Source organism: Aulostomus chinensis, chromosome 21, assembly GCF_037954235.1.
Source record: "Aulostomus chinensis isolate RoL2024-O1b breed Wild chromosome 21, RoL_Achi_v1.0, whole genome shotgun sequence".
Lineage (NCBI taxonomy): Eukaryota > Metazoa > Chordata > Actinopteri > Syngnathiformes > Aulostomidae > Aulostomus > Aulostomus chinensis.
In genome coordinates, this window is record NC_141340.1 from 1,986,749 (window position 1) to 2,007,142 (window position 20,394).

General features: G+C 50.0%; 3 protein-coding genes across 3 annotated transcripts; 2 read left to right on the forward strand and 1 right to left on the reverse strand.

Moving 5' to 3' along the window:
• The first annotated feature begins 30 nt into the window (after positions 1 to 30).
• On the forward strand, positions 31 to 2,737 carry psme2 (proteasome activator subunit 2). The gene is made up of 11 exons (XM_086190995.1): positions 31 to 235; positions 499 to 531; positions 616 to 678; positions 775 to 861; positions 1,058 to 1,103; positions 1,413 to 1,510; positions 1,593 to 1,661; positions 1,738 to 1,805; positions 1,912 to 1,966; positions 2,039 to 2,125; positions 2,209 to 2,737. The coding sequence occupies exons 1-11, from the start codon at positions 188 to 190 to the stop codon at positions 2,287 to 2,289; spliced, it is 735 nt and encodes a 244-aa protein (XP_086047121.1). The 5' UTR covers positions 31 to 187; the 3' UTR covers positions 2,290 to 2,737.
• On the reverse strand, positions 2,732 to 4,249 carry lsm5 (LSM5 homolog, U6 small nuclear RNA and mRNA degradation associated). Its single transcript, XM_086190998.1, has 5 exons — positions 3,984 to 4,249; positions 3,282 to 3,377; positions 3,174 to 3,201; positions 3,028 to 3,100; positions 2,732 to 2,943 (listed from the first exon to the last, which is right to left on the reverse strand). Exons 1-5 carry the CDS (start codon positions 4,027 to 4,029, stop codon positions 2,911 to 2,913), a joined length of 276 nt encoding a protein of 91 aa, XP_086047124.1. The 5' UTR covers positions 4,030 to 4,249; the 3' UTR covers positions 2,732 to 2,910.
• A 670-nt stretch (positions 4,250 to 4,919) lies between these two features.
• On the forward strand, positions 4,920 to 20,315 carry avl9 (AVL9 homolog (S. cerevisiase)). The gene is made up of 16 exons (XM_086191008.1): positions 4,920 to 5,350; positions 6,962 to 7,082; positions 7,704 to 7,789; positions 8,445 to 8,516; positions 9,210 to 9,299; positions 9,381 to 9,447; positions 9,656 to 9,696; positions 9,779 to 9,817; positions 9,884 to 9,953; positions 11,362 to 11,843; positions 12,079 to 12,213; positions 12,297 to 12,516; positions 13,209 to 13,326; positions 13,516 to 13,569; positions 17,069 to 17,157; positions 17,755 to 20,315. The coding sequence occupies exons 1-16, from the start codon at positions 5,267 to 5,269 to the stop codon at positions 17,883 to 17,885; spliced, it is 1,899 nt and encodes a 632-aa protein (XP_086047134.1). The 5' UTR covers positions 4,920 to 5,266; the 3' UTR covers positions 17,886 to 20,315.
• Positions 20,316 to 20,394: the final 79 nt, after the last annotated feature.

The following is a 20,394-nucleotide window of genomic DNA, read 5'->3' on the forward strand; positions in this document are numbered from 1 at the left end:
GATCGCCCCAAAGTGGGCGGGGCGTCATGTGACGGCAAATCGAAAGTAAATGTGATGAGGAAATAAAGGAGCGATCAGAGTTGGACGGCGAGACCTCGACCTCGGCTGCACCTGAGCACGTCAGACTCACGTATTTATTGACTTAAGTTACATCATTAACGTTCTGCTTCGTCTTTTTTGCTTCGTCATGTCAAAAACGTCAACGATGAAAATCAGCCGGGAAAGTGCAGCGAAGGTGAGTCGGGACGGGCTTCTGCCCTGTGGCGGAACGTTTATGAGGAAACGTGTTCGAGGACGTCACGTTCCGGTTCTTTTGTCTGTTTAAGAAACGTTAACAAAGGCGTCAAAGCTCGCGCGCCGCTGGAAAAGCGGGGGGAACCCCGCGTTACCGGGAGGAAAGCGAAAGTGAAACGTCGACGGTGGAACGTGATTCAGCAGATTAAGGGTCTCGGGAATTTTCTGCTGGTTGCTGTAACTTTAATCTTTCTGTCCCCACAGGTGGAAAACTTCCGCCAGTCCCTTTACCAAGAGGTAGGTGGAGTGACGTCATCAGCCAGCATAACCGTTGTCTCCTGTCTGAGTCCCACTAAGCAGATGCGCTCTTGTGCTCCTCAGGCTCACCGTCTGTTCTCCAGCTTCATCCCCGGCAAGATCGTGCAGCTGGACGCGCTGCTGAGGGTCAGAACGCCACACAGACACGTTGATGTTTGACGTAGAATAAAACCAGCAGACGTTCCACCGCTGCACCTGTCACATGTTGCTGTCCCCCCCCAGGAGGAAGCGCTCAGCGTCACAGACACCTCCTCCCTCCAAGCTGCACTGGACATCCCCATACCGGACCCCCCGTCCCCAGAGGACGAGGTGAGACCTGGTCCCTCGGACCGCGTCCCGCCGTTGTTGACTCACACGAAAAAATCAGAAGTGTATGAAAAAAATGCAGTGAAGAGATGAAGGAAGGCTGGGACAGAGTGGTGGATGGATGCTGGGTTCTCCACGTTCTTGAGGGGAGAACAGTTTGGTTCAGCCGTGATCTGACTCTGATTAACTGATCCGACAGGAAATGGAAACCGACAAGAATGAAGATGAAGAGAAGAAGAAAAAAGGTAGAGTCTTCTTCTAGAACATTCCTGGTGGGGGGGGGGGGTGCTGGATGTTCAAGGAACATTTGGGATGTGCAGGGAATGCAGACAGACGTTCCCCTCTAGGTCTCTGTGCTGTCACTGCAGGTTCTGCTAGTGTTTTAGGGAACAGAGTTGAAGCTCACATCTGTCAGACGTTCTCCCAAGTGACCCGTGAACATCGACCATATAAGGTCACGGCCCCGCACCTGCAGAGAACCCTGAGGGGAACCTGATCCTCTGGACACAAGCAACACGAGGGGAACTAAGGCCTCACCTCTGCTGCTTCCACAGCGCCCAAGTGCGGCTTCATCAAGGGCAACGAGAAGATCCTGGAGCTGCTGGACAAGGTCAAGCCAGAGATCGTCAGCCTGCGAGAGACCATGATCACGGTGAGGACGCCGGGCCAAACCCACGATGTTGTGCGTGCTCTCTAAATCTGACCTTTGACCCACCTGCCACGTGTGTCTCCAGGTGTCCTGCTGGATTCAGCACCTCATCCCCAAAATAGAGGACGGGAACGACTTTGGAGTCGCCATCCAGGTACGGTTGCACGCCGGCGCTAAAAGACGCACCAGGAAGCGTGTGTTTGACGCTAATCGCTCCTCTTTCAACACAGGAGAAAATCCTGGAGAGGATCACGGCCGTGAAGACCAAAGTTGACACGTTCCAGACCAACATCAACAAGTAGGCTGGATTCAAACTCGAACCGCCGACGCTTTCGTGGCCATCTGGAGGCGACAAACCTCTGGCGCCGTTGCTTTTGTCAAATTGTCTTTATCACACCTCCTAGGTACTTCTCAGAGAGGGGGGACGCCGTCGCCAAAGCCTCCAAAGACACTCACGTGGTGAGTTCCAGCCCTGCCTTCAAACTCTGACCAATCACTGCAGTTTCTCTTGACTTTGCTCCTCCCCCGCAGATGGACTACCGCTCGCTGGTCCACGAGAAGGACGAGGCCATCTACTCCGAGATCAGAGTCATCGTCCTCGACATCCGCGGCTTCTACGTGCGTTGGCGGCGGGTAACTCAAATTGTTAGCGGCGATGTTGCCACGCAACGACTTGACTCCTTGTCTTCTGTTTGCTTCAGGCGGAACTCTATGACATCATCTGCAAGAACCTCGAAAAGGTCACCAATCCGAAAGGAGAGGAGAAGCCTTCCATGTATTGAAGCGGGGTCAGGGGTGGGGGTGCGGTCAGGGGGGACATGATGTCCCAGGTGTTTTAACCACAATCACACGTGCGCGGTGTCACAAAGGCGGCCGGCTCCTTCTCTGAAAGAAACAAACTCTGGGATGTCCATCTGGTTCAACCACTGATGCGGCGGCGGGCGCCGGAGCCCAGAGCCTAGCGCCCCTCTGAAGAACCTCAGCTTCTGTCTATCAAATGAATGTGGCGTGGACAGGAGGAGGTTCTGATTCTGACAACTCCGGAGCCGCCCTTGTGACACTGCTAACCCTGCTTTGGACCTGCAGATAATCCTGCCTGGCGACAGCGGCCGTCAGTCCTGGTCAGCTGTGCGGTTTCCTTCCTCCGGTTCTGATTCTACTGCTCAGACAGACTCATGTTGGAGTGCTGCTTTGTGACGGGTTTTCCCAAATAAAACAGAAGTGTGCCTTTTCAAACGAGTCTCATTTATTTGTAACAAAAAGCTTGTTGGTGGCGTGACTCGTGACGTCACCTTCTAGTACAACAAATAATCAGGAATCTCACTACAAAAATATTCTCCTCCCCAAAGACCGAGAGGTGACAGTCAACTAAGGGTTAAACGCCGCAGCTCCAGGGGCGATCCTCAGACTTCAGGGCCTTCCCCCCCGGGGATGAGCTGCATGTCAACAGAGGAAAACAAACATGTCAGGTGTCCTGTGGCGTTCTCACGAGGGGGGATGATTTACTCTGATGCGGTTACCATGGTGATGTTGTTGCCATTGAGCAGGATCTGGTCCAGCTTGGTTATCCTCCGCCCCTCCGGCGTGATCTCACTGACATCACCAACACCAGCAGTTACAAGCAGAAGTCAGAAACCACGTGCAGAAGTGAAGTACTTGTACTTACAATTCCGTCACGTCCTCCAGGACCATATCTGACACGCCGCGTTAAGGACGAGCACGGACAGCGTTCACAGGAGCCGTGACGTCACAGGCTCTTGAATCAAAAGGATACTGACGAAGTCGTCGAACCCCAGCAGGGTGCCGACGATTTCTTTGTCCGTTTTCATGACGATGTGAATCCGCGAGCCGATGCATTTGTCCACCAGCTCTGAAAGACGACAGCAGAGCTGCTGTGGGTTCCATCGCACTTGGAGCTCCACAGTTCAATGACCAAAGAGGCAGACAACATTGAGACGGCATCGCAGGCGAGAAGAACACGAAGTAAATGCTCCGAGTGGAAACTGCTCCTGGCTTGTGCGGCTGTGACGTGTTTGCGACAAAATCCTGATAGTTTGGTTCAAACTCAATATTCTGATATTCGTGATTTTACCACTCGCGGGGTTTGGTGTTCAACCAACGCAGTGAGCTGACACAACGTGGGACTCACCTCCATTCACATTCACAGAAACAAAGGGAAACAACGCACTTCCCTCTTAGTATTTCCTTTTAGCGGAAAATACACAGCATTTTTGTCGTGTGAACAGCAAAGCACCACTGGAGACACGCATTCACCGTCAGCAGAAACCCGAACAGAAACGGCGACTATCACGCCTGCAAGTGTGAAGCTACCGCTAGCTGACTAAACGCGGCTAACGCGAACGTCCGGCTAAAAAAAAAAAAGAAGTCCAGCCCGCAAACATTTATATTAACTCAGAATTTCTTCCTTAAAAAAAAACATCTCAAGAATGTTGAGAATTATCAAGAGTTTACAAACCAAGTGGGAGCAACTGTGAAGGATTCGTAGCTTGAGTAGCCGCCATGGTCACTGTAGAGATCCAGGGCAAAGCAATCGATAGAAGAGAGTGGAGTTCCAGACCAAAGCAGTAGAACCACCACAGCAAACGATCAAAGGGGAGTGTCTTGTATTGATGAAAATGTGTTCGAAAAAGTGAAAACACACTTTGGTTCTAAAACTGAACCGACAAACTCCCGGGGGTTGAACTGTGTCATGCGATCTCGCTCCACACCGTGGCGCTGTTGTATTGAGTGTATGACGTCATTTTTGTACTGAACAAAGAACGTCAGTGTAAGTCGAGAGGTGTCACCTCCAGACCCTCACCAGTTCGTAATATTGTAACATTTCCTCTCTGATATGACGCTTCTTGTTTATGTTTGTTTCCTTTTTATGCTCTTGATTTGTATTCTTATTTCCATTGTTTGTTATTGTAAATTGGGGCAAGATTAGCAAGTGTAGGTCCTCATCCGAGTTTAGCGACTCTCTGCATTCTGTCCTCACAACGTCAACATCTGCCCTGCCACCATTTCCTTGGCTGCGTCCGAATTGCTAAGTACCAACCTACGTCCTCCTGCTACGTCCTTCTCCTACAACCTAAACACCGCAGCACCATTCAGACACCCTAAAAATTGGTGGTGAGGCACGACTTTTGCTGGCAGAGCAGACACCGCAAATAGGTACCAACGAAAGCCCCACCTGCTGGCCTGGCTGACGTACTGCACTCCACTCTGAACGCACCTGTCCTCTATTATTAAGCACATTAACGCACCTGTAAAGGTGTGTTCACACCGAATGCGACGCGTGTGAACACACCTTTAGTCATCAACGATGACTATAAATGTTGGTGTTCCATGCACCTGAACCGACCTACAATGTGGGCGTGTTTAGGCTGGAATTTAGGTTGCGGAGAAGGTCGCTACTTGCGCCAGTTGTGGTTTGGGACAGCCTCCGACCTGCTCTGAGACCTACGATCGGACCTGCTTGGCAATTCGGACGCAGCCCTTGTGTCCCACAGTGAAACACCCATGAACACGGAAGCGGAAGTGCCCGGGAGGAACCATCTCACTCCGCCTGTTGTCTTCCGCGGTGGGACGAAGCGGAAGAGAACATCGGTCTGTCTAGTACGGGAGTTGTGCTTCTCCCCGCCTGGCTGTCTGTCTACCGCGGCCGTTTGACGGGGGAGGGGGGACCGCTTCTGTGTGCTGTGTTTACATCCCTGTCGGAGCTCGGAACACCGCAGGATAGAGTAAACCTCCGGGGGGATGGAGTCTCAGGGCCGGGACGAGCAGAAGGGACCGGTGCTACAGATCGTGGTGGTTGGATTTCACCACAAGAAGGGCTGTCAGGTATGTGGACATTCTGCTCCATGCTAGCATGCTAGCACAGAGCTGGTGGTAGAAGCACATTTCCTCTGCATTCATGCAGGATGGAAGCGACGGCGTGTGTTTCTCCAGGAGAAAATAAAGCGATGAATTCCCTGCTGGGGGGGGGGGGGGGCAGTTGTTGTTATGCAGTGATGAATGGGTGCATCAGCTGTTTGCTCCGGGCTGGCATGCTTATGTAACATGTGCTCTGCTGCCAACTTGGACATCTTTAGCGAGTTAGACGCAGCGACTCGTTCGCGAGTCCTCCTGAGCGGCACGTGACGTTTCATCCGTAAGAGAGGAGCAGAGCAGCAGCACGAGGCGGTGTGTGACGCTGTCAGCGTGAAGGAGGGCATCCGTCTGATGGCGGTTGAAATCACATGTTCCGTACAACTGGTTTGTTCTGGCCCAGGACACAATTTGAGGTGCATGAATCCGAGATTTGACACTGGGAGAGACCAGGACCAGCTCAGCCAAACCCAGAGTCCAGAAACGCCACACTGATCTGCCCCAAAACCTGGAAGGCTCCTTCCTTCCTCCGCCGAGGTTGATGAGGATCGATGTCAGTTGTTGCAAGATGCTGGGGACTAAGAGAGACCAAATGCCACTGAGAGCAGGACGTAAGGGTCCTGAGGACCCCCGTCAAGCTGTGACCTGAAGCTGATGTGTTTATGTCCAGGCTGATTTTATTCTTGGGGGGTTTGTTTCTCTGTGGTTGACCTCCCATGTTGTACAAAGATGAACGTTTAACTCTGTCTGGCATGTCGGCATTTCGCCTGGTGCACAACAATGCAGTGTGAAAGTGAAGCGAGGTTTTTCTGTGGAAGTGGATCATCGTATTGGCGCCTCCTCCACGTCTCTGGCAGCCAGAACCCAAACACGGCGGCGTGCTCGCCATCTGTCTCTGCTGCAGCCTTCAGCACAGCTGCTGCTGGGAAGAAACAAGAGTCCTGGTTCTTAAATGGATCTGAAGATGCAACTGTGCACCAGCTTTGTCTCGGGTGGCGAGGCTGTCGAGGTCATCCGATCACAGGCGGCGGCCTCCTGCTGTGCTGCAGGAGCTTGGGTTCCTGGCTCTTTAATCCGCCTCCAGCAGCGGTGGTGGCAGCGATGGCAGCACGTCTGCTTCTCTGGCAGGAAGTGCACTGAGGAAGAGAATCACCCTGTCACCCTGGCCCTGAGGGTGACTCATTGTGTGTGTGTGTGTGTGTGTGTGTGTGTGTGTGTGTGTGTGTTCAGGACGAGCAGGTTTCTGCACTCATGTCTACAGTCTGGAGGTATCAGGAAGTAGATGTCGCCTCACTGACTACAAAATGTGAATGTGATCAACTTTTCATTTCAGGTAACAATGACATCAGTAAATTTAAGTCATCAGGCCAAACACGTTGAAAATATCGACGTTCTTAGACGCCGTGTGTCTTCATCATGGCGCTGCTCCGCTGCTTTGATCCAAGTTTTTGACTGAGAACACACACACACACATTTGGATTCAGATGGCGGCGTAGATTCCAGTCCAGGGCTCATCTGACGAAAGGAAAGCGGAGCTCTCGCTGGAATCCTGTTCTCAATGTTCCGTCTTCCCTCCAACCTCAGGTGGAGTTCTCCTACCCGCCGCTGATGCCAGACGAGGGTCACGACAGCAACCTGCTGCCAGACGAGTGGAAGTACCTCCCCTTCCTGGCTCTTCCTGACGGAGCACACAACTATCAGGAAGGTGCGTCCCATCAAGGCGGAGCAAAGGTTCAGATCTGGTGTTTCTGGATGCTGCCGGTCTGTTGAGATGGCAGCAGGGTTCAGGTTTTGAAACAGAAACCATCAGGCTGTTAAAGAGGAGCAGTAGTGGCTGCTGTCATGTGACTGTCCCGTGGGTGAGTCTGTCCCGTGGGTGACTCTGTTCCTGCCAAGGCAATGGCAGGAACAGAGTCAAAGTTAAGTCCTCAACACCGGTGCATTGACTCGCCCTGGACAAATAAGTGGGCGTGGCTACTCTGACATCAGTCACTGTTTTTAGGACTTGTGTTTATTTTGTTTGGGATTTTGATGAACCTGGATTCAAAACCAACAGTTTGGTTCAGATGTGAAATTAAAACTTTCTGAGACAGTGACTTCTCACTCTTAGACTTCCTCGCTTCGATGAGCCACGCTGAGTTCACGTTTACGCACGTTGATGTCAGCTGACTTTATCTTCCTGTTTGAGTTTGAAGAAGTCTTGAACATCCCTGAACGCTGCACTGTTTACCTTTGTCCTCTGACATGTGAGCAGATCACGCATGTTCTGCAGGTCCTGATGTCAACAAATGTCCTGCCACGCTAACATGGACGTCCTGTCTTGCAGACACTGTGTATTTCCATCTCCCCCCCCTGAGCGGAGACCTGAAGTGTGTTTACGGAGTCTCCTGCTATCGCCAGATAGAAGCGAAGGTCAGTCCTCTTCCTTCATTTGTGGTTTCCATGGAGATGAGAAGCATTAATTTTCCAGACATCAACAGTCATTAGTTGCCAAGCTCGTGGCAGCAGTTGGGTGAAATCTCTCCCCTGTGTGAGTGCAGCGATGCCCTGAAGCAGGTCTGAAAGGCTGCAGACTTCACTGCGCCGCAATTGCAGCAGCTGGCATTTCTCAACAATGTTTTGGCCACGTGGTGTTTATCTGGCATACCGAGAGCTGAATGAAGGATTCAGTACGAATAGATAAATAAAAGTATAAATACATGTATGATGCATACGACTGACATGTTCATAATATTAGATGCATCAACGATGGGTTGATTTAAAGACTCAGAGGGTAAAACAAGATGATGTAGAATTCTGAGTGAAAACACAAGTAAATATGTTGGCCCTCATTCAAAGTTTTTAAGTTTATGTATATTTTATATTCACTGTTAAATTGATTATTTAACAGGAGTCTAGATTAGTTGCATGCAGAGGAAATAACATCATCGTCCTCTGAGCTCATCGTGACATCAGCAGACATGTCATGAGGTCGCTGCGGAGCCATTAGTCACACGCTATCTTCATCCAGTGTTCATTCTCTGCCATAATATTTCATTTTTATTTCTTTTTTTAATTCCCTCTCCAGGCCCTCAAGGTCCGGCAGGCTGACGTCACCAGGGAGACGGTCCAGAAGAGCGTCTGCGTCCTCAGTCGAGTGGTGAGTCACTGAATTAGTGAGTAAATCAAGACCCACTGGGCCACTAAACGCTGCCACGATCGCATTAAGAGGAGGGAATCTAATGCTCAGGAATGAGTTAGCCCAGTTAGCTTAGCCCCAGCCCCCAAAACTCACCCATCGATCTTGTACTCAGTAATACGTCGCACTAAATCTGAAAACCTGATCTACTCTGAAGTGATGATGTCATGGCGGTGGAAACAGACGTACCTGCCACCATTTAGGCTTTCAGATATCTCCAATAAAGCTTCTTCACTGGCAGACTCCATTTTATAGTGCAGATGTTTGTATTGCTGCAGGGGTGAGGGGTTGTTGTAGTCCAACAGGAAGTTGACATGCCAGGAATGAGGGGTTGTTGTAGTCCAACAGGAAGTTGACATGCCAGGAATGAGGTGGTGTTGTTGACATGTCAGGAATGAGGTGGTGTTGTTGACATGTCAGGAATGAGGTGGTGTTGTTGTCCAACAGGAAGTTGACATGTCAGGGATGAGGTGGTGTTGTTGTCCAACAGGAAGTTGACATGTCAGGGATGAGGGGTTGTTGTAGTCCAACAGGAAGTTAGCAGTTTTGTAAACTGCACCTGGACCTGTAGGAATGCTTGCAGCTCTGACGTGTCACTGGGAGGATCCCAGTTCCTGACCCTCGTGTGTCTTGCTGCTGTGCCTCCATCTCCAGCCTCTCTACGGCCTCCTTCAAGCCAAGCTGCAGCTCATCACTCACGCCTACTTCGAGGAGAAGGACTTTTCCCAGATCTCTATCTTGCAGGTGAGATCGGAGAGAATCCATCTGTTCCTGCGTTCCATCTGCGTTCTCACCTGGACTCACCTGTTGCTCCTTGGTCTGCAGGAGCTGTATGATCACATCAACGGCTCCCTGAGGGGCTCGGCTGTGGACGGATCGCAGGTTTACCTCGGTATCACCTCTGAGGGCCACTTTCACTCCAAAAACATACCAATTTTCACATTTTTCTCCTGTTTATCTTGACGAGCTGAGGACAGCATCATTGTTAATTTAATCAGAGATGACGACAAGTGAAAGATGTTTCCATGTTGATTTCTGAGCTTCTATGAAACTCCAAATGTTCTGTGGTTGTTGATGACTCGTTCATTTTCTCTCCTCAGGTTTGTCACCAAGGGATCTAATACTGCACTTTAGACACAAGGTTGAACGCTTTAAAAGTTGATTTAAAGTGTGAATGCTGATGGGTGGTGTCAGTAACCAGCTGACCTGTTTTACCCTCCCAGGTTCTCATCCTCTTCAAGCTGATTCTGCTGGAGAAGAAGGTACCGCCTCATCTTCTCTCCATTTGTAGATTTTGAGGAACGTCTCTGACTTTCTCATGCTTGCAGGTCCTGTTCTACGTGTCTCCCGTCAACAGACTCGTTGGGGCGCTGATGACAGTTTTGTCACTGTTCCCAGGTCAGTTGCACACGTCCACTGCTGACTGGACATCTGGACTTAAAAGCTGCTTTAGTCAATATTTGTTTACTGTATTAAAGAGACACGCTAACCTTTTTAGAGGAACTATTGCCATAGCTATTTACTATTAGCTTAGCACAGTGGCTGGTAGCGAGTGGGAAGTGTTAGCGTAGCTGCGTCTCTGCCTGCATTAAGGAGGTCAGCAGATGGATTCCCCATGTGGCATCCAAACACAGCCGGGACAAGCCGGACTCTGCGAGTGAGTTTGATCCAACTGACTTCAAAATTTAACTGTTGAGTTAAAACTCATCTCATACTAAAGAGTCAAAGTGCAGGTGAGCTGAAAGGAGCAGAGCAACTTTTAGTGAAACATCGTCCATCAATCCAGACAAGAAGATTGACCCCCTCTTCTAGGGAGCTGAGACCCAGGCTAGTTAGCTTAGCACAATGGCTGGAAGTGGGTGGGAAGTGTTAGCGTAGCTCCGTCTCTGCCTGCATTAATATCAGGAGGGTTGTGTGTAACCTTGGTGATGAATACCAGTTTAACATAAGGAGACGTTGTAGTGGTAGAATCAGACACGTAGCCGGAACTACTTTCCTGACTGGGCGCAGGGATTTGATGCAGCACCTCCAAAGCTCCACTGGAACTTGGGTCAACAGAACCAAACGTTTGTTGAGGACTAGAAGAGCGACTGCTGCTACTGATGATGAGGAGGAGGAGGATTCCTGCTGGACACACCACCACCCTGGACCTGAGCTAGCTGATGCTAACACTTCTCACCCACTACCAGCCATTGGGCTAAGCTAACTAGCCTGGACCTGAGCTAGCTGATGCTAACACTTCCCACCCACTACCAGCCATTGGGCTAAGCTAACTAGCCTGGACCTGAGCTAGTGGATGCTAACACTTCCCACCCACTACCAGCCAAAGTGTGAAGCCAACTAGCCTGGACCTGAGCTAGCAGATGCTAACACTTCCCACCCGCTACCAGCCATTGGGCTAAGCTAACTAGCCTGGACCTGAGCTAGCGGATGCTAACACTTCCCACCCACCACCAGCCACTGTGTGAAGCCAACTAGCCTGGACCTGAGCTAGTCAATGGTAATACTTCCCTCCCATTACCAGCCATTGGGCTAAGCTAACTAGCATGGGTCTCAGCTCCCTCAACTTTTACTGTCTTTTAGCTTTTTGTTTTGGTTCCACAGCTCACAAATTTTGTGTTACGTCACTTTCCCGTCAGCGTCAGACAAATGTCCTCTGAGAAGAAGCTCTAAAAAGTGCATGTCAGCACTTCAGAGGAAATTCAGTGCTGAACTGGTTCAGCAGCTTAAGAGCCAGTTGTTTCCCTCTGGGGATTCAGGGAGTTTTCAGTGAACTGAAGGGACTTTTCCTGTTTTGTTTGTCCAGGAATGATCGAGCACGGCCTGGTGGACTCGTCCCACTACAGGCCGAAGAGCAGCGTATCTGAGGACCCAGGTCTGGTGGAGAGCGTCTCTGGGGCGGAGGAGTTTGTCTCTGTGTCTGTCAGCGACATCACCATCCCCCCCGTGGAGCCAGAGGGGGAGGTTCCTGCACCGCTGGAGTCTCTGTCGTCCACCAACGGCACAAACGGGGGCAACCAGCACCTCAAACCGCCGTCCCGTAGCTCTCCAGAGTCCTCGGAGAGTGACTGGGAGACTCTGGACCCCAGCGTGTTGGAGGAGGGGTCCAAAGAGTCAGCTGAGGTGAAGGAGGCAGGGTCAGAGCTGAGGGACGCCTTCGATTCCAAGCCAGGGACGCCCATCACGGTGCAGCCACAGGCGGTGACTGGTCAGGGGGGGGTGATGCAGGGTCTGGTATCTGGTCTGGAGGAGGACCAGTACGGCCTGCCGCTCGCCATCTTCACCAAGGTAACCAGAACTGCAACATGTGAGCGTAGCCACAACCAGCGCTCCCTCCACTAGATTTAAAGTCTTTGTCAAACGGAAGCAGGTTCCTGTGAACCCCCCATCATGAGATGGTTGGGTCGGGTACCGACGTGCGTCCTCCTGCACTCTTCCAGCTGCCAACATGTCTGATCACTTCTTGCTGTCCTGAAGACAGGATGTTCTGGTTCCCAGACTGACCCCCCTCCTGGGTTTGCAGGGCTACCTGTGTCTGCCCTACATGGCGCTGCAGCAGCATCACCTCCTGTCAGACGTGACGGTGCGTGGCTTTGTTGCTGGGGCGACCAACATCCTCTTCCGCCAGCAGAGGCACCTCAGTGACGCCATCGTGGAAGTACGACCTGCAACGCGACAAAGATCCCCCGTGAATGTGAGGAAAAACTGCAGTATTTTCCTGACAGTGTGTGTACTTTTCAGGTGGAAGAAGCGCTGGTCCAGATCCACGACCCAGAGCTCCGGAAGATCCTGAGCTTGACCACAGCAGACCTGCGCTTCGCCGACTACCTGGTCAAACACGTGACAGAGAACCGTGACGACGTCTTCCTGGATGGGACGGGCTGGGAGGGCGGGGACGAGTGGATCCGAGCCCAGTTCACCCTCTACATCCACTCACTGCTGTCCTCCACGCTCCAGCAGGGTACCGAGACCCGTCGCTCACTCGCTCACGGGTCACTGTTGCCCAGTGATGTCATAGATCAGCCAGAGTTGCTGCAGGCTAAGTCAGAGACGTGTGATGTAAGGATGATCATCAGGTCATCTTGAAAAACGCCCCACTGGGATGATTTTGACTCTTTAATCACCACATTCACAAGTTTTGTCTTTCTGCGTCGCACCAACAGGTCTTCATACATTTTTATCCGGTAGAGGGCGAAAGAGCCGTTTGTGTTCGGGCGCAGCAACGCAACTGCCGACTTTATCATCCTGGCGCTTGGCTGCGACCTCGCCAGGGAGAAAAGAACCTCCCTCAGTCCCGATGATGCGTTCTCCTGCTAAACGTTATCAACAATTGGGATTATTGAAAGGGTTTACCACCACCCCCCCGCCAAAAAAGGAAATGACATCACAGCTTTGATATCACATAATCAAAGAAAGAAACAACAAAAAAGGAGAAAAAATAGTAAATAAATAATTTGCTCAAATAAGGAGAAATGAAGAGCTTGAAATGGGCATCATGACCAGTAGAGAACAAGTCATTCGGCACAAGCGCGGCTGCTCTGGACTCGTACTTCTACTCTGGGGTTTTATGTATTTGTTGTTTTCTCATTTTTACTCATTATGGAGAGAAAGCGACATCAGATCTAATTAAGGATGTTCTCTTCCTGCGTCTAGATAACGAGAGGCTGCTGGCTGATTACGGTCCTCCTTTCATCGCAGCCTGGAAGATCACCCACAACTACCGGGTGTGGCACAGCAACCAGCACGCCGCCATGGCCGCCATCACCCCAGGGTGGGTGGGACGCACAGCCTTGTCCAGAATATTTAGACCCGATGGAACAGACGAGTTGTTCTACACACGATGTGACATCACATCTTTTTCAAACTTTATACAACACTGGAATGATTTAGAGTTTGTTTAGGGTCTAGAAGCCTCACTGACATGATTGAGTGACCCCGGCTTGTTTGGTTTGTGCCGTAGCCACCCGTTCCAGGGCCAGTACAGCGTCGCCGACGTCAAACTGCGACTGTCACAGTGAGTAGACGCCCGTTTCCTCCGTCTCCTGACGTCTCTCGTCCCCACGGGAGTCCCGCAGACACACAACATGAAACCATGGGCCCAGACACACGAGCCGGCTGGACCCGTCCAGTCTATCCAGTCCTGCATGCTGTCGCCCTCTTGTGGTGACAAACGTGCAGGATTGGTCGGCGGCAGCAGTCGCAAACATGACAGCCGATTGATTTTCCTCCACATTCCATGTTGTGTTGTTTTGATAGGGTGGTTGACATCAGCACCGACGGCTCCTGTCTTGTTTGTCCTACTTTTTAGAAAAGAGTTCACTTTTCATTGGCAGTCCAAACACAACGACAAACACTCCTCGCTGGGTTTTTACAGTTGCACAAAATCAGAAAGACGGTGCTGACGGCCAGAACAAATGAATAACAAGAACTCTCTGGTTCTGCAGATCGAAAATAAAGAGAAGAATAAATTATCATCTGTCAGGTGGGCGGAGCAAACGCCAAACAAATGTAAACGAACCCGGTTGCTGTCAGACTGGGAGGAATAATGAATAATTCACTTGATGCAGCAAATGTCCTCAAAGTCCTGCCGATGTTCCGGGGGAACTTGGTTCTACTGACTGGTCCGTTGGACCTCTGACTCCTGATTCTTTCCAGAGTTGAGTTCTACTTCACGTTCGTCCTGCTAGGTTAAGATTTTTAAAAGAAACTTTCTCTTTAATGTCACAATCTTTTTTTATTTATGAGCGCAAAGTTTTAATCCTGAGCAAGAAATTGCAATTTGAATATCGATTCTGTTCTTTTGAGGCACCGCCTCCTTCCTGGAGAAACCAGCGAGCCTCTAAAATGGAATATTAATATTTATGAAGCGCTGCCAGTCTCCACGGCGACCGTCCCAGTCTGCAGTCAAACAGGCCATCCATGATTAAATTTCCTAACTTGGTGGCGGTGGGCGAGCTGCCGCCCAGCTGTGAATCCCTCATCAATAGTGCATGAGGGGGGGTCGGGGGGGGGGTCTCATATCAGCCGTCATTAATTATGAGTTAGTTTCATTCTCAAAAACGGACCCAGTGGCTTCTTCAGCTCCAGTTTCACTCTAGGAAATGTGGATGAAACGTGACTCCGCCCACAGCTGGAACGCCGCTTCTACTGTTACACTTCAGATAAATGCGCCCCCCCCCCCCCCCCGTTGGTCTGAGCGTCAGGTGTTCAGTGTCATGTGACCCTCGTGAACTTTGTTGTTCCGTCTCAGTAAACAAACAACCTGCAGACGCTCCGATGACGCGTCATCATAAGTGAGCATACATCATCACGTGAAGACGGGTATGAAGACTTTAAGGGACTACATGTGGACATACAGTTTACAAGATTAGTTTCATCCAGTCCTGGAAAACCTGGAGAAGTTTTGGAAAACTGAATAAAGCCAAAAGGTTCTGGAAAATTCTTGGAAGTTTGCTCCTAGAACAGCTGGACATCAGCGCGTCTGTGGTTCAGTTCGGGAGGGAGAAACCTGCCAGCACTGGAACAGTTTCCTGTTCAGGACACGCGTTTGTGTCGCCTGAGTCTTTGCCTCTCTGCACCTCGACGCCGCAGGACGTGTCAGTGGGCCTCTGCACATATTTGGAGGTAAACAAAGCCCAGGCCGAGGGGCTTGTGCACATGCGTGAGCTGCAGATGTGTGTCTGCGTGTTCTCTAAACTGAGACGTGACGGCGGATTAGCGGCTCAGTCGTCACCGTGACCTTGAACATCAGAGGCGAGTGTTTAGTGGCTGTCAGGAGCTTTGAACATCGTTCGCTTCCTTTTCCGACTAAACTGTCCTCAGCAGGCCAGGGTGTTGCTTGGAGACCCGACACCGACACCCCAGGACAGGATCCACATGCGTCCCACACAGAGCAGGGACCACGTGGCAAATGGGAGCCCTCAACAGGAAGTTTGGGTGTTCACCCACATTGGAAGAAATAAGGGGGCGCTAACTTCCTCGCCATGTTTCCTTCCATCAGTCACAGGACGTGGAAAACTCTCTGCCCCAGTAAACCTAGGCGGCGAGGGGAAACTGGGGTTAGCTGGACCCACTGGTTCGACATGTCCAGCCTGCGTGGACGTCTGATGACGGGACAGAGCAAAGATGCCAGCTGAGCTCAGCTCAACACCTCGCCGCTGCTCCTCCTCCTCCTCTGGTCCCCACACTGGCTGGCCCGCGCTGTGCCGCCTTTTCATCCGTCCTCGCCATCAGTGTTGCACTAAGAGCAGCCGGTGGGGGAGATGTTCTCAGAAAAGAGGAGTCATGTGACAGGCTGCGGGCAGGGACGCGCTGTTAGAGGATCTTTCTTTATTGTCAGGGTACGAGTGGGCGCTACATAAGGAGCTGTTTATCTGGGTCACTCAGTGAGAGCTGGACTGTCTGCTGGGCTGAGGGGGAACGCTGCCTTCTGTTGCCTCCAGCCGGTTGGGAACCAGTTAGAATCCAGTCAACCAGTGTTTACATTGTTCAGCCCACATTTCCCCTCAAAGTTTTCCACACATTATCACATTAAAGCGAACTCGTTACCCCAGACGTCCTTTGCTGTTCTCAACTTTTCTGTTTGGTCGCTTTGGGTTCTCAGCTCCGTTGTTCCTCTGCAAACCTGCCGAAGATGATGGAGCCGTCAAATGTTCCCCGGCCGAAACGGGCCTGAAGCGCTGCTGGGATGAGAAATTTCTGTAGTCCAATGGGAAGTTAGCATGGTGGGGACGAGGTATTTTTGTAGTCCAGCGTGAAGCTAGCACGGCAAAGACGAGGTGTTGCGATTGGGCCGTGCTGATGAGGAGTTCTGTAATTTTCCGGCTTTATCTTGTAAATTTTCGTCTTCGTAAACTGAAGCAGGTTGATCGTGCCGGGCAAATCTTCTGACAGGGAAAATTTCCAGGGGAGAAAAAAAAAAGTAGCTTCTACTCCACCAGCTGAGCTGCCACGGGAAGATTTTCCTCTGCAGTTGTTCCTCGAAATTTTCCTGGAAGGAATAACTTGTGCCATCTGGTCCAAGGTGCCAAAACAAAGAAATGTCTGCCATCTTCCCGCTGGCCTGTCAGGACGCTGTGACGGACGATCCCGGAGGGGACGATCCTCCACCGCGGCGGTTTATTTTCAGACTAAATAATTGGCTCATTAGAGGGCGCGAAGGCTCCTGTCCACGCCGCCGCTCTAACAACGGAGTGAGACTCCTGCTGAATGTCAGGTCAGCGGGGATCCGTGTGAAAGGCCGAGTGTGTGACTGCTTTTAGCTCTGCATTTGTTGTGAAATGTAGCCGGCGAGTCGTTTCCGCTCTCAGGCCATGTGAACATCAGCTGCAGCACCTGTGGCGGCGGCTCAGCCTCGCTGCTGTTACCTAACCCCTCTAACAGGTTGGCGCAACATTTAGCAACTGCACTTTTGTGTAGTTACTTTCTTGGAAAGGGTCAGACCGGACACGGCGAGGTGAGGGGACGCCATCCCTTTTCTCTGCTTTCTGAATTTTTTTTCATCTTCCCTGCAGCTCAGTGCAGAACAGCGAGCGAGGGAAGAAAATCGGGAACGCCATGATGACCACCAGCCGCAGCATGGTCCAGACGGGGAAGGCCGTCGGTGAGCGAGCTCAGCAACCGTCAGACATTCCCAAATAAACTCTGTCCTCCAGCGACTCCTTCATGCCCCCAGGAAATCCCTCCCAGATCCAACGGCCTGATTCTAGTCGTTCTGGTTGAAAACTCAATGAAAACATACTTTCTTTTTTTAAATCCAATCCAAACGAAAGCTACGTTTCCTCCAGCCGTTTGTTTTTTGTTCCTCTCAGAGTTTTACATCACGATGTGTACCTGTTGCCGCGAGCTTGACCTTTGACCTCCGATCCCTCATGGGTTCATCCTCCAGTCCAAGTGGACGTTTGAGGCAAATCTGGAGAAATTGGATACAGCTAAAGAAGCAGTTGTGATAAATTCCAAGACGTGTATTTTTACTATCAGATACTCACCAATTAGGGTTTTTGATCCCACTGAGACCCCCCCGTGACCCCAGGATGCAGGAAGAGCCAGCCACGTATGATTAGCTTGACGCTAACGCAGACGTTCTTGGGCAGTTTTGCTGGTGTTCGTCTCCATCTGAACAAACACGTAAATCACTTCCTGCTACCAGAGACGAGGTCAACTTTGTGAGTAAAGTTGCTCTTTATCACTTGTCTCTCAGGTCAGTCAGTGGGCGGAGCCTTGACCAGCGCCAAGTCAGCCATGTCGTCCTGGTTCTCCAATCTGGCGCAGCCTGCCGTCATGTCCAACGACCCGGCCTCTCTGGAGTCCTCCGCCGAGGTCAAGCCCTGAAAGCCATCCTCTGAAGCTCGGGGGTGGGCGGGGCCAGGTGCTGGTGTGTCAGGATGGACGTGAGAGTTGAGCGGAGCCTAAAACCCCAAAGTCACATTCCTGATGTGTGACTCAGGTAATTTCATCCCAGCGTCACATTAGCGGGTTTCCCTCTGGACAGGAAGGCGGCACCGTCGTCATGGTAACTCTACATCCCAAATCCACTGTGAGGGGGCATCTCCTCTGCCACCCATTTCTCACTGCTGCCCGGAGAGACACTAAAACACGCCGACGGCGGTGGGCAGCGTTTGCTCTTGCGATTATTCTGCTGGAAAAAAGTACAGAGGAACACGAGCTGATCACATTTTAACAGTTTACTCTTTTAAATTCGTCATGGCTGATGTCAATTGGTGCGTCCGGAGTCACATTCTGGTTGTCGTGGTAACTGCGTGAATAACTCAAAAGCTTTCCATTCCCACTGTTTACAAAGATCACGTGACCAGATGTACGGCGCCGGTGTTTTTACGAGCAGGACTTTGATTCAGAAAGTAACCGAAAGCAAAACTTTCTAAAGTTCATTCAAATTTTAAAAATGAATAAAACTATGCACTCAACACATTGTTGTTTTTGCTAAAACTGCATGTTAAGAATAAAAATGCGAGCATTGTCATTAGTTTAGCATCGTAGGTGCAGCGGCAGTTCCTCTGGTAGTTGGTTTAGTTATCAGGTTGGATGTCAACGACGGTTTATTATGAACAGATATTTACCAGATCTGCCAGCAAATTTAATGTGTTTCAGGTCTCATGAAAATAGTTTCTGTAGTTTTTAAGCCCAGTGAAACGCAGAACTTCAGCAAGTTGGACGTGAATTGGTTGATTTAAAGATGTATCGGGTTCTCCCGCGGCCTGCGCTCGCCTTGTTTTGCACGGCTATGCAATACCTACCGCTAATTCATGTTCTGAAAACGTTTTATGATGAAATATTTGAGGGCGGCACGGTGGTTCGCACTGTTGCCTCACAGAAAGGAAGTTGTGGTTTCAGGAGGTTAGCTTAGCAGTCCTTTCGTAGTCAGCAAGGTCGTTAGCTGGTCATGAGGCTCATGATAAACGTAGAGTTGAAAACCTTTTTTGTGGTTTCTGAAAGCTTCAGAGAGCTACAAATACCCTCTTTTGACCTGTAACGCCAAATACTATACAAGGTATTAGTAGTTCTTGGAAGTTAACCTAGCAACCTTGTTGTGACTAGCAAGGTGGTTAGCTTGTCTAGATGCTAATGAGCATAGTGTTCAAAAGCAGAGTTTACTTTTGCATCTTCGGTTTCTGGAACGTATGAAAGAAGTTCAAATGTTCCTCCTCTTTTAAACCTACAACACCACCAGCTAATATACATGGTGTTCGTGGTGTCGGTGGATGCTAGTGGAGGTTAGCTTGGCATTCTTGTACTGGGTTTCAAGATAATTAGCTCGTATTTAGGCTAACGATAAACATTCAGTTAGATCTAGTTCCATGTTTTAAGTTTTCTGAAAGGCGTAGCAAACTTTTCATATTTAATTACCGATTATATTTGAATGTTTAATTTGATTTCATAATTTTAGGTGAAATTACCAGGAAATACTTGAAATAGACACATATTCTCAGCTACATTGAAGTACAGAAGAACTAGCAAATTCTGTCAACCGGAAAATGGAAAAATGGAGTTTTGGCTTCCCCTTTTTTTCTTTTTTTTTTTTTTTTTAAGAAACGTTTCCACAAAATAAATCCCGCGATAAATTTGTCGCAACAACTGTCGCCCCCTGGGTTTAATGAATCATGTTTCAGTCCGACAAAGCAGTTGCGACCTCGGAGCGCTGCTGTTACCGCAGCAACCACAGTGTTGGGCTTTGAACCTCCCTGATGGGAAGATGAAGGAACGTCGTGCCCCCGGCTGAACCAGCGGGCCGTGTTATATGTAGCTGTCATTGATGGATGATTATATTTAGACCACCTGAACATAGCTAACTTATTTATTTGTTGTGTATAAATGTCATAAATACTCATGTTTTGTCATGACAACACTGGAGAAGCCCCCTTCTGTGTTGCCGTCCCTGCTCCAACTGTACTCCTCCTTCCATTCCGACGCTCCGTCAGGGTGGAAGCGCTCCAGTGAGCATGCTCTGTCCAGCTTGTCGTCATGCTCTGTCCAGCTTGTCGTCATGCTCTGTCCAGCTTGTCGTCATGCTTTTAAAACTTCTCACCTGCTTCTGGAATTCTGTTTGTTTGTTTGTTTGTTTTGAAATCATTTAAAGCTGCTTTTTTTTTTTTTTTAAATCCTCTGATATATTTTCATTTTGTATTTAAAATTTATGAATGTATTATTGTGGATTCAGATTCACAGAATATTTTCTTGACAGATGCTTGTTATGTATTTGGGAAGAAAGTGATATATTGCTGTATTAAAAATAATTAAAACATCTTTGACACTCGTCTGGTTGTAATTTCAGGTCCTTCCAATAAACACCGCTCGGACCGTTGAGGGCCGGTCTATTTCCTGG